This window comes from Lissotriton vulgaris, chromosome 8 (assembly GCF_964263255.1).
Source record: "Lissotriton vulgaris chromosome 8, aLisVul1.2, whole genome shotgun sequence".
NCBI classification, from domain to species: Eukaryota; Metazoa; Chordata; class Amphibia; order Caudata; family Salamandridae; genus Lissotriton; species Lissotriton vulgaris.
In genome coordinates this window covers 1,247,845,903-1,247,868,591 of record NC_141696.1, presented here as the reverse complement: position 1 = coordinate 1,247,868,591, position 22,689 = coordinate 1,247,845,903, and the positions used below count along the sequence as shown (strand labels likewise).

The window sequence follows — 22,689 nt, the reverse complement described above, 5'->3', positions numbered from 1 at the left end:
AGCCCCAGACATCACCATTGCCATCCCGGAAGGATACAAGATCATCCGAAAGGACCGCACCGACCAAACAGGAGGAGGCATCGCTATCGTCCATAAGGACTCCATCCGCATCTCAACCAGCTCAGACGTCAACCTTGCCAGCGCTGAACACCTTCACTTCCAGATCCACACCGACCCCAAGACCACACTCAGAGGCACACTCCTCTACCGACCTCCAGGACCCCGTGCATAATTCAGCGACGTTATCACTGACTTTATCACCCCACACGCCCTCCCCTCCGAGGAATACATTCTACTCGTAGACCTCAACTTTCACCTGGAAAAGAGCAATGACACCAACGCCACCTCCCTTCTGGACAATCTCGCCAACCTCGGACTCAAACAACTTGTCACTACGCCCACCCACATCGCAGGTCACACACTCGACCCTATCTTCACCTCCAGCAAACATGTCTCCTTCAGTCACACCACTACTCTCCATTGGACGGACCACAGCTGCGTACACTTTATCTACAATAAGACCACAACTCACAACCATCCTCAACCTACTCTGCGAAGAAACTGGAACAAAATCACCATCGACCAGATCTCCTCATCGCTTCTTCAAAACCCCCCTGCCCACTCCTCAAACCCCGACCAAGCAGCCACTAACCTCACCCAATGGCTATCCAACAGCGCCGACATCCTAGCACCGCTGAAAAAACGTCATATCAAACTAGGCAGCAAAAACGCCTCCTGGTTCAACGATGACCTAAAGAAATCAAAGAAACTCTGTCGCTCCCTCGAGAAGGCCTGGAAAAAAGACCCAAACACCAGCACCAGGGACGCCTTAAAAAACGCCACCCGCACACACCACCAACTTATCCGATCTGCCAAGAAAGCCGCATTCAAAGACCGACTTGACAACAACGCCCACAACAGCAAGGAATTATTCAACATCGTCAAAGAATTTACCAACCCCTCAGCCAACTCCAACGACATCACCCCCTCTCAAACCCTCTGCGACTCCCTAGCTTCGTTCTTCCACAACAAAATTGCAGACATCCACAACAGTTTCGACAACCAACCCGGAAACCAACCCACCCAACCTTCTGCAGAACCTTCACCCCCCTTGAACATCCTTAATGACTGGAACCCTATCTCCACTGAGGACACCATCCACCTGATGAACTCCATCCACTCAGGATCCCCCACAGACCCCTGCCCTCACCACATCTTCAACAAAGCAGACTCCATCATAGCACCACACCTCCGGGACGTCATCAACTGCTCCTTCAACTCCGCCACCTTCCCGGAAAGCTGGAAACACGCAGAACTTAGCGCCCTTCTGAAAAAACCCACAGCGGACCCCACCGAACTCAAAAACTACCGCCCCATCTCGCTCCTTCCATTCCCGGCCAAAGTCATCGAGAAAGCCGTCAACAACCAGCTCGCCGCCTTCCTCGAAACCAACAAATCCCTCGACTCCTCACAGTCAGGCTTCCGAGCCAAACACAGCACAGAGACCGCCCTCATCGCAGCAACAGACGACATTCGAACTCTACTGGACAATGGAGACACAGTCGCCCTCATCCTCCTAGACCTCTCCGCAGCCTTCGACACAGTCTGCCATAGCACCCTTCTACAGTGCCTCAGAAACATCGGAATCCAAGGAAAAGCACTGGAATGGATCACCTCGTTCCTCACCGGAAGAACCCAGAGAGTCCGCCTCCCACCATTCAAATCAGAAGCTACCGAAGTCATCTGCGGCGTGCCACAAGGGTCCTCCCTCAGTCCCACCCTCTTCAACGTATACATGAGCCCCCTCGCGGCCATCGCACGCCAACACAACCTCAACATCATCTCCTACGCGGATGACACTCAACTGATCCTATCACTCACCAAAGACCCTAACACCGCCAAAACCAACCTACATGAAGGAATGAAAGAAGTAGCCGAGTGGATGAAGCACAGCCGTCTGAAACTGAACTCAGACAAAACAGAAGTCCTTATCTTAGGTACCTCCCCCTGGGATGACTCTTGGTGGCCAGACGCCCTTGGAAAAGCACCCATCCCGATGGACCACGCACGGAACCTGGGCGTCATCCTGGACTCCTCACTCTCTATGAACAGACAAGTCAACGCCGTTTCATCATCTTGCTTCAACATTCTTCGCATGCTCAAAAAAACATTCCCACCGAAACCAGAAAAACGGTCACCCATGCACTGGTTACAAGCCGCCTGGACTACGGAAACACCCTATACGCCGGTATCACCGCAAAACTCCAGAAAAAACTCCAACGCATCCAGAACGCATCAGCTAGACTCATACTAGACATCCCGCGTAAAGACCACATCTCCAGTCACCTGAAAAACCTCCACTGGCTCCCCGTCAATAAGAGGATTACTTTCCGCCTCCTAACCCACGCACACAAAGCACTTTACGAACTTGGACCGGAATGCCTCAACACACGACTTTCCTTCTACACCCCCTCCCGCCAACTACGATCCACCAACCAAGCGCTTGCTACCATACCTCGCATCAATAAAACCACCATGGGAGGTAGATCCTTCTCCTACCTCGCAGCTAAAACCTGGAACTCACTCCCCACTCACCGTCGTCTCACTCAGAACCACCTAGCATTCAGAAAGCAACTTAAAACTTGGATATTCGACAAGTAATTCCCCACCCTTCTTCAAGCGCCTTGAGACCCTCCGGGTATGTAGCGCGCTATATAAATCTTTTGACTTGACTTGACTATCTCTGCCTGTTCCAGGAAACCTGGGCAATAGATGACATTGTGAGTCAGGGTTATGCCACATACAATGTACCCGCGCACAGAAGCAATAGGGGCAGACCCTCAGGGGGGTCTATCTCTCGTGGTTATTAACCTGTATTCACCCCCTGTAAGTGTCTCGAAGGAATCTTCTGTAATTGATGATCTGTCTGTAATCCTACAAGCCTTACCTAAGGATGCAAGGAAGGTGATAGGGGCGATTTTAACTGCCAATTTGAGCCCCTTGTTAACCCCTTAGACACAGCTCCTAGTGACGAGGACAGATTTTGGTTAATTCCCGACCCACAGATTAGGGAGGTGAAGGCATGGTCTCCATTGGTGATGCAGATAAACAAGGCCATGCTATAGCACTCCCTAAAGGCATGTAATGGCCGCACCAAGTCTGACCAACCTGGGAAGACCACCTTTAATAGATCCTTACAGTTTTCCCTTCTGGACTATATTTTGGTGGAAACCAGTGCTTTGTTAATTTTATGGTTTGTTGATTTTATGGTTCTTTCGAGACACAACAGCGATCATAATGCTTTAGTCCTGGAACTCCAGATCCCGGACATACAAATCTCAATGATGAGCCTCCCCAATGCTTGTACTAACCTAGCCCTGGTCAATAACAAAAGAAGGATAAGGTGGGATTCGGTTAGGCTAGTCCCGGAAAAACTGGCAGCCCTATTCATTTTATTCATCCCTTTTCTTGAGAAGGCCGTGAAAGAGGCAAATCTAATTCCTACCACCTGGGATAAGAACGTGGTTGAAATAATCCACGCCAAATTAACGGTGGATCTTAACACATTTTTCAACCCTCTCTCTAAGCCCCCTGTGAATAGGACCCACAAGCTCTCTTAGTTCAATAAATCCTGTCGGACGGCCAAGGGTGCTCTTATTGAGGCAATTCGTAGTGAGAATAGACCACAAATAAAAATAAAAAGGCATCTGTATAATGTTACTATCAAGCAAGCCAAACAACATTGGGAGTGTGATAGATGGGAAGTTATTAGAACAGCCCTACACAATAGGGATATGAAGGGCTTCTGGTACTTAGTGTCCAACCTTCATAGTTCTGCTGATCGGTCTCCGGTGGAACCAAATATTTCTGCTCAAGCTCGGGAAGTGCATTTTAAATCCCTTTATGCTAGTGATCTGCCATCAGCACCTGTGGAAATCTCTCAATCTTCTGCATCTCTGCCTCCTCTAGAGGCAATTACCTTAGCAGAGGTTTATGGTGCAATTAAGTCACTCCCTCTTGGTAAAGCCCCAGGATTGGACAAGATCCCTGGGGATCTTTTCAGGGAAGAACCAATGATCTGGGGCCCCTACCTTTGGATAGTATTTAATGCTATAGTGTGGAGGATGAAAATCCCAGATACATGGCTTGGAGCGGAAATATTCCCAATATATAACAAGCATTTACAATGCAATAGGTCTCGCATTAGGAAAGTTTGAGCTATTGGTATTGTGAATGGCAATGTTTTTATTTATGTGTTGGTTTTGAAAATAGCGAAATTAATAGCTTTGGCATTTACAATGGCAATAGTTTTAACTTTTGCAAATGTGACACCTATACATCCTTCGGATGCGTATTTCCAGGCTCGACCTAAAAATGAAAATGGTGAAAGTTTGCCTTATGCAGATTAACTGTTCCCAGGACAGCCGACACTTTTGAGGCTTCAATCACCAAGACAGCCGTGCATAGAGGTCAGCTGAGGTGTCAGGGGCCTGGCTTTCAGGTGTAAACCGGCCTTTCAATCACAGAACAAGGTGTTCACCATTACTCCGTGGTATGGTGCATCTGCACACGTGTGAATGGTAAAGCGTGTGCATTGTTAGGACGTCACCATTACTCCGTGGCTCGTGCACTCTGTACATTTGCACAACTGTGAATGGTAAAGCGTGTGCATTGTTAAAACGTCACCATTACACCGTGGCTCCTGCACTCTGTACATTTGCACACGTGTGAATGGTAAAGCGTGTGCATTGTTAGGACGTCACCATTACTCCGTGGCTCCTGCACTCTCTACATCTGCACACGTGTGAATGGTAAAGCTGTGCATTGTTAGGACGTCACCATTACTCCGTGGCTCCTGCACTCTGTACATCTGCACACGTGTGAATGGTAAAGCATTAGGAAAGTTTGAGCTATTGGTATTGTGAATGGCAATGTTTTTATTTATGTGTTGGTTTTGAAAATAGCGAAATTAATAGCTTTGGCATTTACAATGGCAATAGTTTTAACTTTTGCAAATGTGACACCTGTAGCATTAGCTCTAGCAAGGCTGCTATGGAAGTACCTCTTCTTTAAAATCAGCATAGGAGCCACACCAGCCAACACCAAACAGCCATCAAGGAAGGACTGCAACGCGGATAGACCAGCATGATCAGGTGAGAACCACAACATGAAAACCAGTGCCTCCATGAAAACTGCAACTTGAAATCCGACGAAGAAGGATTCCCAGAAATATCTTACGTAGTGGACCCGCCGGAGAGTTATCCAACTCGTCGCCACATAAATGTAGCAGTATTCTCCAAAGATGATACGCACGACCGTGTAATTAAAGTTCCTTTATTAAGATAACTCCCCAGAGCAGCCGAACTCCAGCTGCTCGGTCTTGAAACTCCCAACATTCCTATTCCGACTGAAACAGCAATCCCTTGCGTTAAGTCTTCCAAAAATGCGAGGGATTGCAGTGTACATTACAAATCACAACACTCTGTCCAGTCGAATGCTGTACTCAAGTTGATCGTGTACAGGCAAACAAGGGCCACCCTACTCACAAGGAACCAGGGTATCTAGTATATAGCAAGGAACAATGGTTCCTGTGGACAATGTGTATAATATATGATAATAGTTTAGCTCAAAGGCAGTGCACCTGGGTAAAGGTAAGTCAAAGAGAGAAGTAAAATTATACACAACAAGAAAATCAAGGTAAATTGCTATCTATATAGATTACGTAGCCAAGTCAATCAAAAAAGCTGTGCGTTGTCCCAAGTGAGCATAGAACCTATATATCAGAGGTGGCAGTTTGTGACATAAAAAAGGTTTCAAGTGATGCAAAAACGACCATAACATAGATATACAGAAGTTATTAGCAGCCTTCTAGAACAATGGTAAGGGTTGGAGGATGGTTTGTTTTTAAATGTGTGTCTCTTGATTGACTTGATTACGTAATTTATTTAAATAGCAATTTACCTTGTTGTGTATAATTTTACTTCTCTTTTCGACATACCTTTACCCAGGAGCACTGCGTTTGAGCTAAACTATATCATATATTATACACATTGTCCACAGGAACCATTGTTCCTTGCTATGTACTCAAGTTGATCAACCTGTGGGCGGAGTCAACGCTCCACCTTTAGTGCGGCTTCTGGATGCTTTTTGTCTGTGATTATATAAGTGTGCCTACAGCTGCCAGGGCCGGCTTTAGCACTGGTAGCGCCCTGTGCCACAATGTTAGTTGGCGCCCCCACCGACTCCCTCACTACCACCCATTAACAGTGCCCCCCAAGTCTCCATAACCACTCTCTATCTATCAGATGTATTTGATTAGTTATATAACTCCACCTATACAAGTTTAGGGTGTTGGAGCACTTTACATCTCACACACATAGAGACAATAAAAGATAGGTGTGTAAATCAGTGTATAGGAAACGTTACTTAAGACAGAGGACTACCAGGTGAGTCACATGCCACCCATACTGGTAGGCAGTATAGTTTAAGAGAGCTTGGTCTGGAGAAGCACAGACTCAGAATGTACAACATAACCCCATGGTTGGGGGTTACATTTAATAATAAGGATTTTGTTTTGACGAAATGAACCCTTTTGGAAACATTAGAATAATGAAAGACGGAGGGAAAAATCATAACTCTCTAATCTATACCTTGCAGTTTGCATGCAGCTCTTTCATTTCACTGTTCCATGTTAGGATTTTAATATCTACACTGTTAGTAACAAAAGGATCTCTCTGAAAAAAGCACTGATCGATTTAAACCATATGCATTTTGTGATCTGCATGGTACACATTCTTTGCAGAAGGGATATTAACCCTCTGTGCTTCTATAAAAATGAGTTAAAACTTCCACTTGACAAAACACCTTCTCTCTCCTGGAAGAACATTAATCACCAGAGTTATATTTACGTTTTTATTGTTGTATAAAATTGCCAGAGGCCAGCAATGCAGCAGCATGTGCTTTTAAAACCATCAAATACTTTAAATACGGCGCCCACTCGAAGAGTCAGCACCCGGTGCGGTGGCACGGGTCGAACCGCCCTAGAGCTGGACCTGACAGCTGCCCTGTCAAAACCAGACCTAAAAGAGAAGCTTAGAATAGGAAGGTAAGGGTTGGAAGAGGTGGTGAGACGAGAGAGGGGAAGTTGAGGTCCAGAGAAGGAGTGAGGTGAGGGATAAAAAAGAGATTACAGGGGTAGAAGGGGGAGATGAGATTACTAGGTAGCTCCATGTTATCAGAAACACCAGGCGCCAGTCCAGGGCTTTCCTATTACAAACCACTGCTTTCAATTAAGTTGGTCCACCAGAAATGAACAAAGACTACAACTCCCAGAATACATTGGGTTGTTAAGGAAAAACACTGAACTGGAAAATAGTGCCCCTGCTGCCATGGAAGGGGAGCGCTGGGGGGAGGAAGGGGGGTCCAGGGGGGGGTCTCCCCCCCTGGACGGTGTTAAAGTGATGGAGGGCGAATGAAAGAGGGGTGAGGAGAGGGAGTTACGGGAGGTGCATGCTGAGTTTGTGCACCTAGAGTTTGAAGGGCGGAGATCACGCCTTGAAAGTTGTGTTTTCATAAGGGGTGTGTAAAGGGGTGGGGTGTAAAGTAAAACAGACGGAAAGGGGCCGGCTGCTTGCTGACGGGCCCGGGGGAGAGACGTGTCGAGGGGCCGAGGAGGAGGAGAGTGACAGGTAATCAGAGAGGGGAGGGACCGCGGCCGGAGGGAGGAGGAGAGAGGGGTCCCGGCTGGGGGGCAGCAGAGGCAGCGCCAGCATCCAAGTGAGCCCTGGAGTCGGAGCAGGATGGGGGACCTCGGGGGAGCCCCCGCCAGGGTCCTGATGGTGGCAGCTCTGTGTCTGTGGACCCCCGAGCAGGGGGAGAGCAAGGTAAGCCGACCACCCACCCACGTCTCCCAGCGCAGTTCATTCACCCCTCCACAGCCGGGGGGGGGGTCTCGAGGAGTTATAGGCATGGAGAATCGTGCCCCACCCACCGGCAGCAAGGGGCTTGCAACTTTACGTGTGTCTCTGCACTTGATACTGCAGGGAGGTCTGTGGGCACAGGGTCTCCGGTATTCACGGGGTAAGGGAGACTGCAGGGCGCTCTTTCGGAGAGGGGGTATAGGGGGGAGATCGAGGGGGTAGAAAGGCTGCAGGTTACAGGGCTGTGACATTGTTCTGCGCTTGCCTCATGCATGACAGTAGCGGAGTCAGTCCTGGTTTTACAGCCAACAACAGGAAGCATGCTGGGACTTGTAGTCTAGTCTTCCCATTCTAGTCGGTTGAACCACAAACAAATGAAAAGGGACCAGTTGACTTTTCCACGGTATCGTACCGGGACATAGGGCTGCAGGGACTGGTGTGAAGATGGAAGGGTGAGGATTCCTTCGGGGTGGGGTGGGGGTAATGAGGGAGAGGCTGCAGGAAGTTCACATGGGAGAGTCCATGCAGGGAGCTGACAGGGGACGGAGTGGGAAATGCTGAAGGAGCGACCGCATGGAAGAGCGTGCTTATGTGGAGAGAGGCTGCATGCAGCGTGATATGTGGAGAGAGGCTGCATGCTGCGTGCTTATGTGGAGAGAGAGGCTGCACAGAGCGTGCTTATTTGGAGAGAGAGGCTGCTTGCTTATGTGGAGAGAGGCTGCATGCAGCGTGCTTATGTGGAGAGAGAGGCTATATTGGCAAACAACTCTAATGCAGGTTGTGTCCCCAAATAAATTATTACCGCCGACGGGCCCGGGATTCCAGAGGAAACGCTGTGCCCGCCTCCCTGCTCGGGGCCGCGCTGCCATTGGCGGACCTCTGAGGCAGGAAGCCAGGCAGCGGGAGAGAAGACGTAGGCCGGGCCAGAAGAAAGAAGGAAGTCCCGCCTGCTGCTGGGCTATGATTGGCTGCCCGCCGGGATGGAGCAAAGAAGCCGAGTCCTCCCGCGACCCGGGGCTCCCGTGACCTAGGGAGAGACCCGGGCCGCCCCAGAGAAGAGAAATCCTGCGTAGCTGGTGAGTGGGGTCCGGTGCTGGTGTGTGTGTGTGTGTGTGTGTGTATGTGTGCGATTGCGGCGGTGGGGGGAGGGGGGTCTTTGTATGTGTGCGTGCGTGTGTGTAGGTGCGCTGGTGTGTGTGTGGGGGTCTCTGTGTGTGCGTGTAGGTGCGCTAGTGTGTGTGTAGGTGCGGGGGTGGGGGGGGTGTGCCTGTGTATGCGTGTGGCTGTGTATGTGTGTGGCTGTGATGTGCGCATGCGTGAGTGTGGGTGCGCGTGCACACAGCTGAATCCAGCCGGGGAGAAGCGCGTGGCAGTTTCTTGTCCGTCATTCCCCCGTGTCAGCTAGCTATAGTTCTCCACCTGGACCGCATCCTTCGGATGCGTGTTCCCAGGCTCGACCTAAAAAGGGATCTCCCCTACTGCCCATAAACTATAGGCCAATCAGCCTGATAGATGTCACCCAGAAGTTGTTTTCAAGAATTTTGCTCAATTGTCTACATATGTGGATGGAAGATCATGACATACTGAGTGATTACCAAGCTCATTTTAGGAAAAATTTATCGACTATTGATCACCTTCTTAGGCTCCAACTCCTTTATTGGAAGACAGTATCAATAGAGGGTGGCAGCCTCTATTTGATATTTGTAGACTTAAAATCAGCCTTTGATATGGTACCCAGAGCAAAGTTGTGGGCAGTTCTTGAGGAACTTGGAATACCTTCAGACCCATTAGATATGATTATCCGCCTACATACTGGGAATTTTTCCCAGGTTAGATTTGGGAAATCAGGGGAACTGACATCACGTTTTCCGGTGGACAGGGGGGTAAGGCAGGACTGTGTTCTAGCCCCCACCCTGTTCTGCCTTCATGTCAATGCCCTGGTCTCCCAACTAAGACAGGTGGAGAACAGTGATGCCCCGAAACTAGATCAACGGAAGGTGCCTGTATTGTTGTTTGCGGACGACACCCTGTTGCTATCTAAGTCCCCAATGGGGATACAGCTAATTTTAGATAGCTTTGCTTCATTTTGCATAAACAGGTCGCTGGAAATAAACGCAACTAAGACCAAGATTATGGTGTTTATTCCAGTAAAATCATCTCGCCCCAACCCTACGCTTAATGGCATCCCGTTAGAAAAGGTGTCACTCTTTGACTATCTTGGAGTTACTCTCTCTGAGTCTTTTTCCTGGGGACCTCAAATGGAAAAGGTGGTTTTAAGGCTGCTACAGTTGTCTGGTGGTGTTATGACAGTTGCCTAGTCCTTAAGCACTGTGGTCCCTGGCCCCGCTACTGAGATATATAAAGTGCAGGTGAGAAGTGCTGCACTATACGGGCAGAGTTTTGGGCCATTGTCCTATGAAGGGGTTGATTTCAGCCAAGAACAAGTATATGAGATATTTGTTGAATCTTCTCCTAAGCACCCCCCTTGTTCCTCTCCATCTTGATCTGGGTATTAGACCCATTTCTAAAGAAGCGGGACTGCGCCCACTGACCTTCTGGTGCAGAATTTGGTTGACCCCTGAGCTAGTCTCTTATAGGTCTGAGCTTTGCTCGATCCTGGAGCTAACTGAGACAGGGAAATGTCCTTGACTTGCAAATATTAAAGATATTTGTGCCAAAATTGGTCATTCTGACCTCTGGTTTAGCCCAGAGGCTTATTGCACGCAGATCTCCCGTCTTGACCTGGTGAAATCCTATAGATTGTACAGGCTCAGGGCCCTGCAGGATAACAACACCTTTGGCCAACTTACAATAGATTTTTTGAGTTTCAAAGACCAATACAGGTTTGAACCGTATATAGATGAAATCCAACCTGCACTGGCGAGGAAGCTATTTATACGATTTAGGCTGGGCACCCTTCCTCTATTTGATTTTACAAAGAACTGGGCAAATTCTACTGTAAATATATGCCAGCTTGTAATGGTCCCCCCGAGACAGTGATACATGTATTATTTTTCTGTCTAGGGTACAGATCATTAAGAAAATATTGGCTCATTCCACTTTGTAAAAATATGGGGTTCACTCAATGTCTTGCTTCTCATCAAATTTTAAGATCTGAAACAAAAAATGTTTTATTTGCCGTTTCTCGCTTCCTTTTCTCAATGTGGAAAAAGCGCCAAAAGTTGCTGAAAACACTACTGTAATTGTGCAATTAATTCTCTTTATATCTCTTTTCTAATGTAGCGAGCTGCTGCTAGTCGATGCAATCTGTAAATAACTACTTTTTAAACTTTTATCTAGTGCTATTTTTAACGTATTTTTATCTTTGCGATGTGTTATTATGTGACTTTTATGGCCTTTTACGGCCGAAATTAAGTTTATAAATGGAAATGGAAAAACTTCATGTATCCTGCCATCCAGAGCCACCTCCCACATTCTGCCATCACCCAGATTACTCCTTGCAAGGTTTTTAAAACCAAACTTGCCACTAGTGCGTTACTGGGATCCATCAAATGAAACTGCTTTCTAAAACAGGTTCCTAAATGCCACGCCTACTGAAAATGTAGTGGCTGTTAGCATAAAAAGCTCTCTGCATACATGTAGTTGAAATGTATAACTGGATGGCTATTCATTTGGTCGATTTAATAAACAGATTGCCTCCAAGCGCTTGAATGACAGGTGTATTGGTTACAGGACTGAACACATTATTGGCTTTGTAGGGATTAAAGGCAAAGTAGGCCCTGCTGGATTTCAACCCGGGTCCTGTAGATCAGGGAGCAGGACTTTGAGGTATCCTACCAGCCTATAAACAAAGGTCACTATACATCACACAGCGTTATTCACAACAGAAACATTGTAAACCTGGTGTGAATTTTGTGTACTTAACAGTGCATGTGGAGGGGCGCAGTCCAATGAAAAATGGAGACATGCAGTTGAAATTGTATAACACAGTATCCTGAAAATTCAATTTTCATGTGCACTTCTTTACACGAGGGCATGCTTTAAATTAAACTGTATTTAATGATTAAATAAAAGCAGAGATTCACAGGGAGCTTTTTTATATATAAATGAAGTGCCTCTCACATTTTACATTTTTACCATTTCACCAATAAACAGCGTTTCACAGGGATTTAAAATCAAGTACCTCTTGCAAGTTGGCTATAAACTCGAGACTTATGCCTGCACTGTGGTATTCAGCGACAAAAAAGCCAACCAGAGTCCCAGGCTTTATGATACGTCTCCCGTGTAAAGGCTACCACTCCGGCCGACCAGGATTGTAGTGCTATGGTTACTTATGGGCCATTTGCACTGACATCCCCCCTCTCCATTCCTCCCCTCCGCAGCTAAATTCAATCCAGCTAATGTGAGCAGCTGCTATGGGCGAGTGTGCAAGTAATGCAAAACAATAAGACAAGCCTCATTTACTTTTAGTGCAGGGCATTAAAGAGCACTAAAATGGATATGGGGGCCTCGAGCTACTCACTGGGTGTAGGCAAGCTACCAGTGGGTCGCGATCGACCATTTGAGGACCCCCTGCTTTATAGTTTCGCCTCAGTGTAGACACTGTAGCTGTATCTAGATGGGAAGACACCAGGACACAAGAAATATCTACTCATTGGTTATACTCTAGGATGAGAGTACTCTCCTCACCTTTATTCATTGGATGTTAGAAGACTGTACTATGGGTTTGATTGGTGCGTCAAAAAAGAGTTTTAACTGGTCCATGATAACCCTAAGGATTTTCACTTTCTGGTTTGAGGTGGCTCTGTTCCCAGGGCTTTGGACTCATCAAATGGTATTTTGTTTCCTAATCTAGGGCCTCATTAGGATGGCGGACGGACCTTTGTCCGTCCGCCACTCCCGAGGTGGAGGGACCGTCCTCAGGGGCAGCGGCGGTCCCTCCGGTGCAATTAAGATGTGACCGCCACCCTGGCGGTCACATCCTGTATCTTTAACCTTGCGGCGGGTGCTGTTTGAAGCAGCAGCCGCCGCAAGGTTAAAAATGCATATTTAACATTTACATGCACAAAGCGGCAGGCACCCTGGGGGCCCGCAACGGGCCCCCAAACACCAAAGACCACATGCTTTTCCACGGCGGAAAAGCTGCCGTGGAAAAGCATGTGACAATGCACATCCTAATTTGGCTGACGGTGTCTTGCAGACACCGCCACCAAATGGCCCTCCACACCCCGCGGATCAGCGGCAGACGGACCTGCCATCCGCCGCTGGTCCCACCACAATCCCACCGCCATCCTAATCTGGCGGTGGGTGTATTCTGTGGCCTCGGCGGTGAATCCGCATCCTCTGGGCCAGCGGTGGCTTCCGCCGGCCCGGAGGATGCGGATTTACCGCCATCCTAATGAGGCCCCAAGTCTCTTACTCGTAGGATCTCCAATTTGTAAAAGCAGAGGACGTTCTCCTTCATCCAGAAGCCAGTGCTTGTTAGACACTCTGCAATGGCTCTGGTCTTTGCTTTTCCTTTCTCTGGCCAAAAACAAATGTGTGTTTCATCACCGTAAATTGGGAATTGGAGTTAACCTTGGCAAAGCCTATCATATATGCTTTGAAAATAGATGGTGGTAGAGCAAACCCTGGAGAACTCCTCGTTACCTTTTCTTGGAGCATTTTTCCACTGATTGTGAAATTCAGATTGTAATCGAAACAAAACGAAGGAATGAAACTTTCTCAGGGGGATTCTCATAACTCTAATCAGAGGTCCAACCTAGCCAGGAGGATGTTGTGGTCAACTCTGTCACCGGCTTCTGATAGGAAGAGTGGAACCTGGATCGCCTGAGTGTCCTTGTCAATAATCTGAGTAGGCCCTCTCCGCTGTAGAGCAATGCACACTCTGTGCCTAGGAAGGGTATGTCTGCAACTGTTTGTCTTACGTACAATTACTGGGCTTTCACAAACAAAAAAGAATAGGTGAGATTGTATGTGGGCTGATGGATGGAGAGAATCTCCCAGAAAGTTATTGCATTGGTTAGAAGTGGAGTTACTTACACTTGAATGTTTGAAGGGTCTTGGGAAATGGTCTATGATAAATTGATGCTCTATGTGATGCATGAAAGCAGTTCTCCATTATAGTCCTTGATACATTAGATGTTTTTAGTTGGAATTGTCTTGTGTGTTACTAGGAGACGAGGAAGGATGCGAAGGTTGAGTTCTCCTAGATAGAGACGTTAATGCTTCTTGGAATTTTGACCTGGATCCCTGTGAATTTATTGTAAATGGTAGTAGGCATTCCCTTCATTCAAGTCAGAAACTTCCAGATTCTTTGCCACCTTCGACTCTCTAATCTTTAAAAATATAAGTATTTATTGATTTGTACAAAAGTGTCTGATGAAGATATGAGGTGTCACAAAGTGAACGTTCAGTCAAAGTTTTAAAACTCTATAAATACAGTATAGTAATTTTACCTATTTGTTTTGAATATAGTAGTCATTGCAGGTTGTCTTTGTCCAGTTGTAAGAGCCATTTGTAAAATTATAGCTGGATTTCTTTTGTTTCCTGCAACAGTGAAAACACAGGAATCACCATAAGAAAATAATGTTGTAAGCAACATGCCATTTCTCATTTTGTTGTTTTTCTCACAAAAGTGCCACACGTTTTGAAATTCTACTCTAGAGGAATTGTTATGATTAGACTTCATCCCTTAGTATACACACTCCAGAGGTCTACTCACCATCTCTCTTCTCGGATTTTACAAACCAGAGAGCCTTATACAGAATTCAAAGGGACTTAGATTCCTGGCCATAAGCTGGTTACCAAGCAGTAAGAAAAGAAGCAAAACTAAACATGATGATCAGAACAGAATCAAGCAAGGGAAGCATCAAGATAATGGTCTCCATGTCCTAAACATCTCTGGGGAAGGCTGTCTTCAAAGCATCTCTCCATACTAAAGCCTGCATCACTAGGGAGTTTGTTTGCTCTACTCAAGAGCTGTGTGACAACCTGTCTGCTTTTTTTGAAGAGAAGGTAGACAAAATATAGCAATCATTTTTGAAAACAGGGCATGAATCGCTTTTTGAATCAGGGTCTGGTATAGCCCTCACTAAAGTCTCTTGTTTCCTTCCTAGTTTCAATCAGATCTCTGTAGAAAAATTGCGCAAGTGATCTTACAATGTAGATCTGGCTCTTTTTTTGATCCCTGCCTGACCAGTTATTTTGGCATCTGCTATCGAGACTACCAATCCTGTTCTAAATAAAAAATGTATTCATCACTCTCTTCTGGATTACTTCTAAAAAGCAGGAAACAATTAGCGACGATTCCTTCCACTTAAGAAACCCACAACTGATCCCACAAAGTTGGACAATTTGTGATCAGCAGTTAAATAAGTATGTGGAACAACACAAATTGCTGGATCTATCTCAAGCTGGCTTTTGCCAGAGGCACATTGCAGAAACTGCGCTGCTTGAGGTTTCTTAATTTATTAAGACCTGCCTCGATCGTGGGATGGCCGCCCTAATCTTGTTGGATTTGTCGGCAGATGACACACAGTTTATTCTTACATTTAGAGAAAAGGCGACAGTTTGGCAGCTTGCCCTTAAATATGCCGAATGGATGAGTAGGAATTGTCTGAGAATGAACTGCTCTCAGTGAGAGATTCTTTAGTTTGACATACTACCGCTGGCTTATTAATGATTGGTGGCCTGCTCCAATTTCTAGTTCTGTAGCAAAACATCTTGGGGTCAGGTTTCATGACAAGTTCTCTTGTCACTCCTAGATCCTATTAGGTTCTGGGATGTGCTTTTCTTTGATCCATACTGTGAAGAAAACTTTAGAATCTGTCCGGACAGAATCTCAGAAAACCATTATACATGTGGCAATTACTTCAAGACTTCTAGATTATACAATCGCTTTGCATATGGGCCTGCCTAGCTACCTACTTGATCACTTGCAAGTCGTTCAAAATGCAGCTGCTAGGCTGATCCTTGGGGTACCTAGATGTCAAACACTAAAACTTCTCTGGCTCCCTGTCAAGAAATGTGTTATTTTTAAAGCTCTGGTTATTGCCTTCTGCACTTTCTATAAGGTCGCCTCAAGTAGCTCGGTAAGAGGCTGTGTCAATATGTGCCCTTGTCGTCCTCTTAGATCAGAGGAAGCGCCCCTCTTGAAGATGCCTAAGTTTCATCTAAGGACTCAGTGAGACCGATCTTTTACCTAGCTGACGGCTAAGGCTTGGAATGAGATGCATCTCTCCATTCGTCAAATTACTAATCAAAACCAGTTTAGGAAACAATTGAAGGTTTGGCTAAAGCCAATGACTGGTCTCTTTGCTTGGCTCCTTTCTTTGCTGCCAACACTGGGATGCCTGGTTGGCAGCTATGTGCTTTATAAATCTGATTGAATGATTCCCTATCATTCCTCCAGAGCAGTGAGGTCTGGTGATGCCTGTTTCCTGAAGATTCCTAGGCACAGGCTCACTAAAAGCTGGGGGGGACAGGGCTGTCCTTCTCCTATCTAGTATGTAAGTCATAGAATAGTATTCCCTCATTCCTATGCCACACTGCAGATGAAACTCATTTCAAGAAACAGTTGAAAATGTTTTTTTTTTCAACTTCCCCTAGCCTGATGATGGCTACTGTACTCAAAGCCTTCCTTTCAGCACCAGGAGGCCGCATGGGTCAGCTTTTGCACTTCAGAAAGTATCTCATTCGTTCATTTATTAGTGTATCTTTTGTAGAGCAGCAGACCCATGGCTGTAGTAGCCAAATATATTGTGTAATATGTGCATTGAAGACACAAAGTGTTACACTGGGTTTACAGGAGCAGTACGTTTCGAAACCACCACCCAGAATAACAAGCATTTGCAATACAATAGGTCTCGTATTAGGAAAGTTTGAGCTATTGGTATTGTAAATGACAAATTTTTTATTTAGGTTTTGTTTTTGAAAATAGCGAAATTAATAGCTTTGTCATTTACAATGCCAATAGTTATAACTTTCGCAAATGTGACACCTATAGCATTTGTAATGCAATATGTGTTGTATTTACGTGACTTACATGTATTGATATCACAAATAACAATGGTTTATAAAAAATTTTAATTAATTAATACTTAAATAAAAGTTATTGTAATTTATAATGGCAATAGCTAAACTTTTGTAAATAACATTTGTGAAGATTATGTTCAGTGTATTTTATTGTGACGAAAATCCAAGAACATATGTCAAATATTAACATCTTTTTTTTACATTTGTAATAAAGCTTGAAACATTGAGATAACATATTTGAACCAATTGTTGTTGAATGGTTGCACAGATTGATGCTGTGGTGGAGCTCAGTGATGTTGTGGTGCCTCAGAGTGATGCTGTGGTGGTGCTGAGTGATGCTGTATGCTATGCTATGTTTTGTTTTGCTATGCTATGTTTTGTTTTGTTATGCTATGCTGTTTTGTTATGCTATGCTATGTTTTGTTATGCTATGCTATGTTTTGCTATGCTATGTTATGCTATGCAAGTTTTGTTATGCTATGCTATGTTTTGTTATGCTATGCTATGGTTTGTTATGCTATGCTATGTTTTCCTCTGCTATGCTTTGTTATGCTATGCTATGTTTTGTTGTGTTTTATTATGCTATGCTTTGTTTTGCTATGCTATGATTTGTTATGCTATGCTATGTTTTGCTGTGTTTGGTATGCTATGCTGTGTTTTGGTATGTTATTATATGTTTTGTTATGTTTTGTTAAGCCGTGCTATGTTTTGTTGTGTTTTGTTATGCTATGCTATGTTTTGTTGTGTTTTGCTAGGCTATGCTTTGTTATGAGATGTTTTGTTATGCTATGCTTTGTTATGCTATGCTTTGTTTTGGTATGCTATGTTTTGTTATGCTATGCTTTTCCATGCTATGTTTTGTTATGCTATGTTTTGTTATGCTATGCTAAGCTTTGTTTTGTTATGCTATGCTGTGTTGTGTTATGCTATGTATATACAACGAGAGAGGAAGGGAATAATGGCTACTCTCCTACCCCTAATTCAATAGCTATTATCAACAAAAGAGCACCTATACGTCACGAGTAAAACCCTATGACACAGTGAAAATTTTTAAATCTACTTTAATTCAAGTGGTCATTAAACAAAAGGAGGCAGTGAAGATAGAAAAACTTATTATTTTCTAAAAGAACCCTCACTCACCCTAGTGGTGACATGCTTCATCATGGGGTTCAGTCACAGGTGGGGCCGACTATCCCCACCTGTGTGCTACCACGCCTGCAAGTGCAGCGGAGCTGGTATGTGTGAAAGAGTGATCAGTGAAGGGAAGTGTGTTGTAAAAGATCACAACTGTGCCTCAACAAACCTTATTAAGGGCCAGTTGTTCATAATAAAAACAGTGGAGTCACTGGAATTTTGAATTAGAATTCCAGGGGCTTAAAAGTGAATGGTCAACATGTTTCTGCTGGTAGTGCTAATTTCAGCTCAGCTTTCTTCAGGACCAAATTATAAAAAGACAAAGTCCTACGGGGGTCCAAGCACGCTAAGGCCTGCCCACACCGTTAGGAACAAGAGAGAAGATATAGTAGTTTTTACTCTCCTCAAGAAACTCACGGTTTAACCCGTCCTTAGGACTCCTGCTAATCGTCAGGTAGAATTTGATGCTTCAGAATTCAACAAGCTTCATGGGCTTGTGGAGTTGGGCATACTTTCACTTCCAGTCATATTTGCTGCCAGAAGGCTCGCCGCCAATAAACCTAATCGTTTCACCCCTACGGCCCGGATCGTAAGTGTGTTATGCTATACTATGCTTTGTTGTGTTTTGTTATGCTATGCTATGTTTTGTTATGTATGCTATGGTTTGTTGTGTTTTGCTATGTTTTGTTTTGCTATGTTTTGTTATGCTATGCTTTGTTATGCTATGCTTTGTTATGCTATGCTTTGTTGTGTTTTGCTATGTTTTGTTTTGCAATGCTATGCTTTGTTATACTATTCTATGTTTTGTTTTGCTATGCTTTGTTTTGTTATGCTATGTTTTGTTATGCTATGTTTTGTTATGCTATGGTATGTTTTGTTGTGTTTTGTTATGCTATGCTTTGTTATGCTATGCTATGTTTTCCTATCCTATGCTTTGTTTTGTTATGCTATGATATGTTTTGTTATGCTATGCTGGTGAGGGTGAGTGAGGGTGGGTGGGTGAGGGTGGGTGAGGGTGGGTGGGTGAGGGTGGGTGAGTGAGTGAGGGTGGGTGAGTGAGAGTGGGTGGGTGAGTGAGGGTGAGTGTGTTAGAGCGAGGGTGAGGGTGAGAGGGTGAGAGGGTTGTGAGGTTGTGTATTCTATGCTTTTTTTGTTATACCATGCTATGTTTTGTTATGCTATGCTGATGAGGGTGTATGAGGGTGAGTGAGTAAGGGTGAGTAAGGTTGAGTGAGGGTGTGTGAGGGGGTGTGAGGGTGAGGGCGAGGGTGTGATGGTGTGTGAGGGTGAAAGGGTTGGGAGGGTGAGGGTGTGTGCGGGTGAGGGGGTGTGAGGGTGAGGGGGTGAGGGTGTGAGGGTAAGGGTGTGTGAGGGTGTGAGAGGGGGTGTGAGGGTGAGGGTGTGAGGTTGAGTGAGGGTGCGTGAGGGTGTGAGTGAGGGTGTGAGGGTGTGTGATGGTGAGGTGTGAGGGTGAGTGAGGGGGGTGAGGGTGTGTTAGGGTGTGTGAGGGTGTGTGAGGGTGAGAGGGTGTGAGGATGTGTGAGGTGAGAGGGAGTGAGGATGTGTGAGGGTGAGAGGGTGAGTGAGGGTGAGTGAGGGTGAGTGAGGTGTGTGAGGGTGAGTGAGGATGGGTAAGGGTGTGTGAGGGGTGAAGGTGAGTGAGGGTGTGAGGGTGAGTGAGGGTGTGTGAGGGTGAAAGGGTGTGTGAGGTGAGAGGGTGTGTGAGGGGGTGTGATGGTGAGTCTGCAAAGAAACAGCAAATACCTACAAAACGTACCATTTCTAAATAACAGTTTAGATAAAGGTTGCACCACCCGAACCAGCTTTAGTATTAATTGCAGACATTTGATTTACAAATGGCCACTGAAGCGTCCCTTTATCAGCGCAGCTCAGTCTGCAGCACACATCACGTTTGCACCTACACGCTGGCCTGCGGCTTTTCACAAAATCGCTTTTCTTGGCACGAAAAGCAGGACATATTGTATGGTGGAGGGAGTGACTGATGGGCTGAGAGCCCCTCCCTGCAAGGAGGAACCAGACCTTCAGCTATTGCAGAAATGCGGTAGTAAATGCAGCACTCACTGCTATGGAGCCCGGCATTGCTTTCCCGCAGATCGCTCGCGGTGCACACGTCCATTTTGGACGCTCTGTTTTTGAAGAAATGTATAAGGCACTGCCGCTCATTTAATGTCAGAACAAACCAAAGAAAAAGAATACAATTAGATGGGGTAATACAGGCGAGGCCCCTGGAAGTGGAATGGTGTCATGTCAACATGGACACAGTCACAGTGTTGGCGAGTCGCACATTTTTTTGTTTTGTTAGTTATATATTTATTTTGTTATCTTAATGCCGACAATTCAAAGTAGAATGGTTTTTGGTTATTCTCGCAAGAAATCACGATGTGATCAAATACCAGGTATGCGCCTTCTCCGGGATAAATATTCCCGTTTAAATGGTTTTTAAATAGTTTCTGTACATGGCTGTTACAACAATGGCATTTTAGTAGCTAGTCGGATGCTTGAAGTAAGTCTTAATTTCTGTCATCTTTTCTCCTACTCACGTCTCTCCCTTGTCCCTTCCTTCTTTATGGAAAACAAGGCAGCGCTGGGAGGGGGCTGGGCACGAAGGAAGGAGAAATGTGAGTCACGGCGGCCGTGAAGTGTGAAGCAGATCCCTTTGAAGCTCTCGGAGGCAGGAGAAAATGGTAAGGGGAGGAGAAATGCTGCTGGGGTGAATGCCTGAGGCCAAATCCGGATCGTAAAAGTCAGCTTTGTGGATGGACGGCATTAGGTCTCTCTCTACGAGACCTAAAAAGCTTGATAAACTCGAAACACATTCGCTTCTACGAAAAGAAAAACACCTATCCCTACCTGAACGAAGACTATTACAAAGAGGATACCCAAGGACGGTTCACCGGCTGAGGCAGGGGTGGATACAGGGGAAGAAGGAATTATACCACCTTTTCTGATTTAACGGTAAGCTCAGACAGCGATAACGAACAAGCAGGCCCCAGCTACCGGGACAATTGGTTGCCACCACAAGGCTATTTTCCTTTTTTAGGCGAGGGCCAATGGAGACCCCCATGAGGACGGGGCGGCAATTGGCCAAGAGGCCCCCTGAGAGGCCAACAGCACGAATTGGGACAGAGGCAGGGGCGCTGCATCCAAACAGGTCCAGTTCCTACCGGAGAACCACAGTGAGATCTCAACGAGACGCAAAGTATACAGATGGTAGAGTCTAACGACAACCCAGTGGTAAACCTCTCATCGTAAATTTTGAAGAAGGAAGAACAAAAAGTACTATCCAAAGGCCTGTCCTTCGTACCAACAGCCTATCCCAACAACTTTAACCTCAATACAGAATTACACAGAATTTGTAGGAAAATCAGCCTCAGATATTTTTTAGAAATTCTGAAGTTAATCCTTTTAAATCATTGACAGGACTAAGGATTTCATCTCATTTCGTCCCACCCACCAATTCGATGACCAACAGAATTCTGGCCTATGAAAGCATGGTGTTGAATGACGTAACAAAACTACTCTCTATACGAAAACATACCATCCGGTATATCAGCAAGTCGGAGAGAGCTGCCCTCCTGACTGAAGAATAACAAAGATATTGTCATTAAATTCGCGGATAAGGGTGGAGCATATTGGTACAAGACTCAACAGCATACAAGTCAGAGATCATTAGGCAACTTCAGGATGGTGTGAGTTACTCTCTACTGAGAACAGACCCTTCCAAAGATTTGGCTGAAGAAATCCTGAACATCAAGTCTGAAGCCCACGAACTTGGGTTTTTGAGTAAACTTGAATTTCATTATCTCAACCAGAAACATCCACGGCTGCCTACCATTTACACTCTGCCTAAAATACATAAGGATATACAAAACCCACCTGGACACCCTATTGTATCCTATTGCGGATCATTACTCGAACCCTTATGCAAATATATACATTTCTTTTTTAAACCTATTGCTGAAAAGACTGAAGCATACTTGAGAGATACTATGCAAACAATTACCCTGATTGACCAAAAGCTTTTCAACTCAAATGAGCAACTACTTGTGACATGTGACATTTTATCATTGTACACAAGCATCCCACAGGAGCCAGCATTGGAAGTAATCAGAGATGTCCTAAACCAACGATCAGCACCGATGAGAGTGCCTACGGAATTCATCATAGCCCTATTGACCATTACAATGAGGAAGAATTTCTTCTTCTTCCAAGGATGCTATTATATACAAACTAAGGGCGTGGCGATAGGGTCAGCCTTTGCCCCAGACCTAGCCATTACCTACATGGACAACTTCGAGAGACTGCATGTATTCAATAACAACCCCTTCTACCATCAGGTGGATCTATGGAAACGATACATTAACGACCTACTGTTTGTCTGGAATGGTGATGCAATCTAACTGAGGCACTTCCACCATTGGCTACATGGATGTGATCAGGATATAAAATGTACAATCCAATCTGACGCCAACAAGATAGCCTTCCTCAACATCAAAATTTGCTGTGAGGACAATAAACGATTTACTACACTATACCGAAAACCTGCTGAACGCAACTCCCTCCTTATGTATAACAGCTATCACCCACGCGGGCTGAGAGACAATCATACAGTGGGACA

The 22,689-nt window shown here is 45.5% G+C and overlaps 1 protein-coding gene across 1 annotated transcript in view; it reads right to left on the bottom strand.

Annotated features, from left to right (window-relative positions):
* FLT1 (fms related receptor tyrosine kinase 1) overlaps nucleotides 1-22,689 on the bottom strand; it is a 451,054-nt gene that overhangs the window by 24,220 nt on the left and 404,145 nt on the right. The window contains exon 30 of the mRNA XM_086935163.1: nucleotides 14,339-14,429. Within this exon, the coding sequence (XP_086791289.1) occupies nucleotides 14,339-14,429 (91 nt within the window). The remainder of the gene's footprint in view (nucleotides 1-14,338; nucleotides 14,430-22,689) is intronic.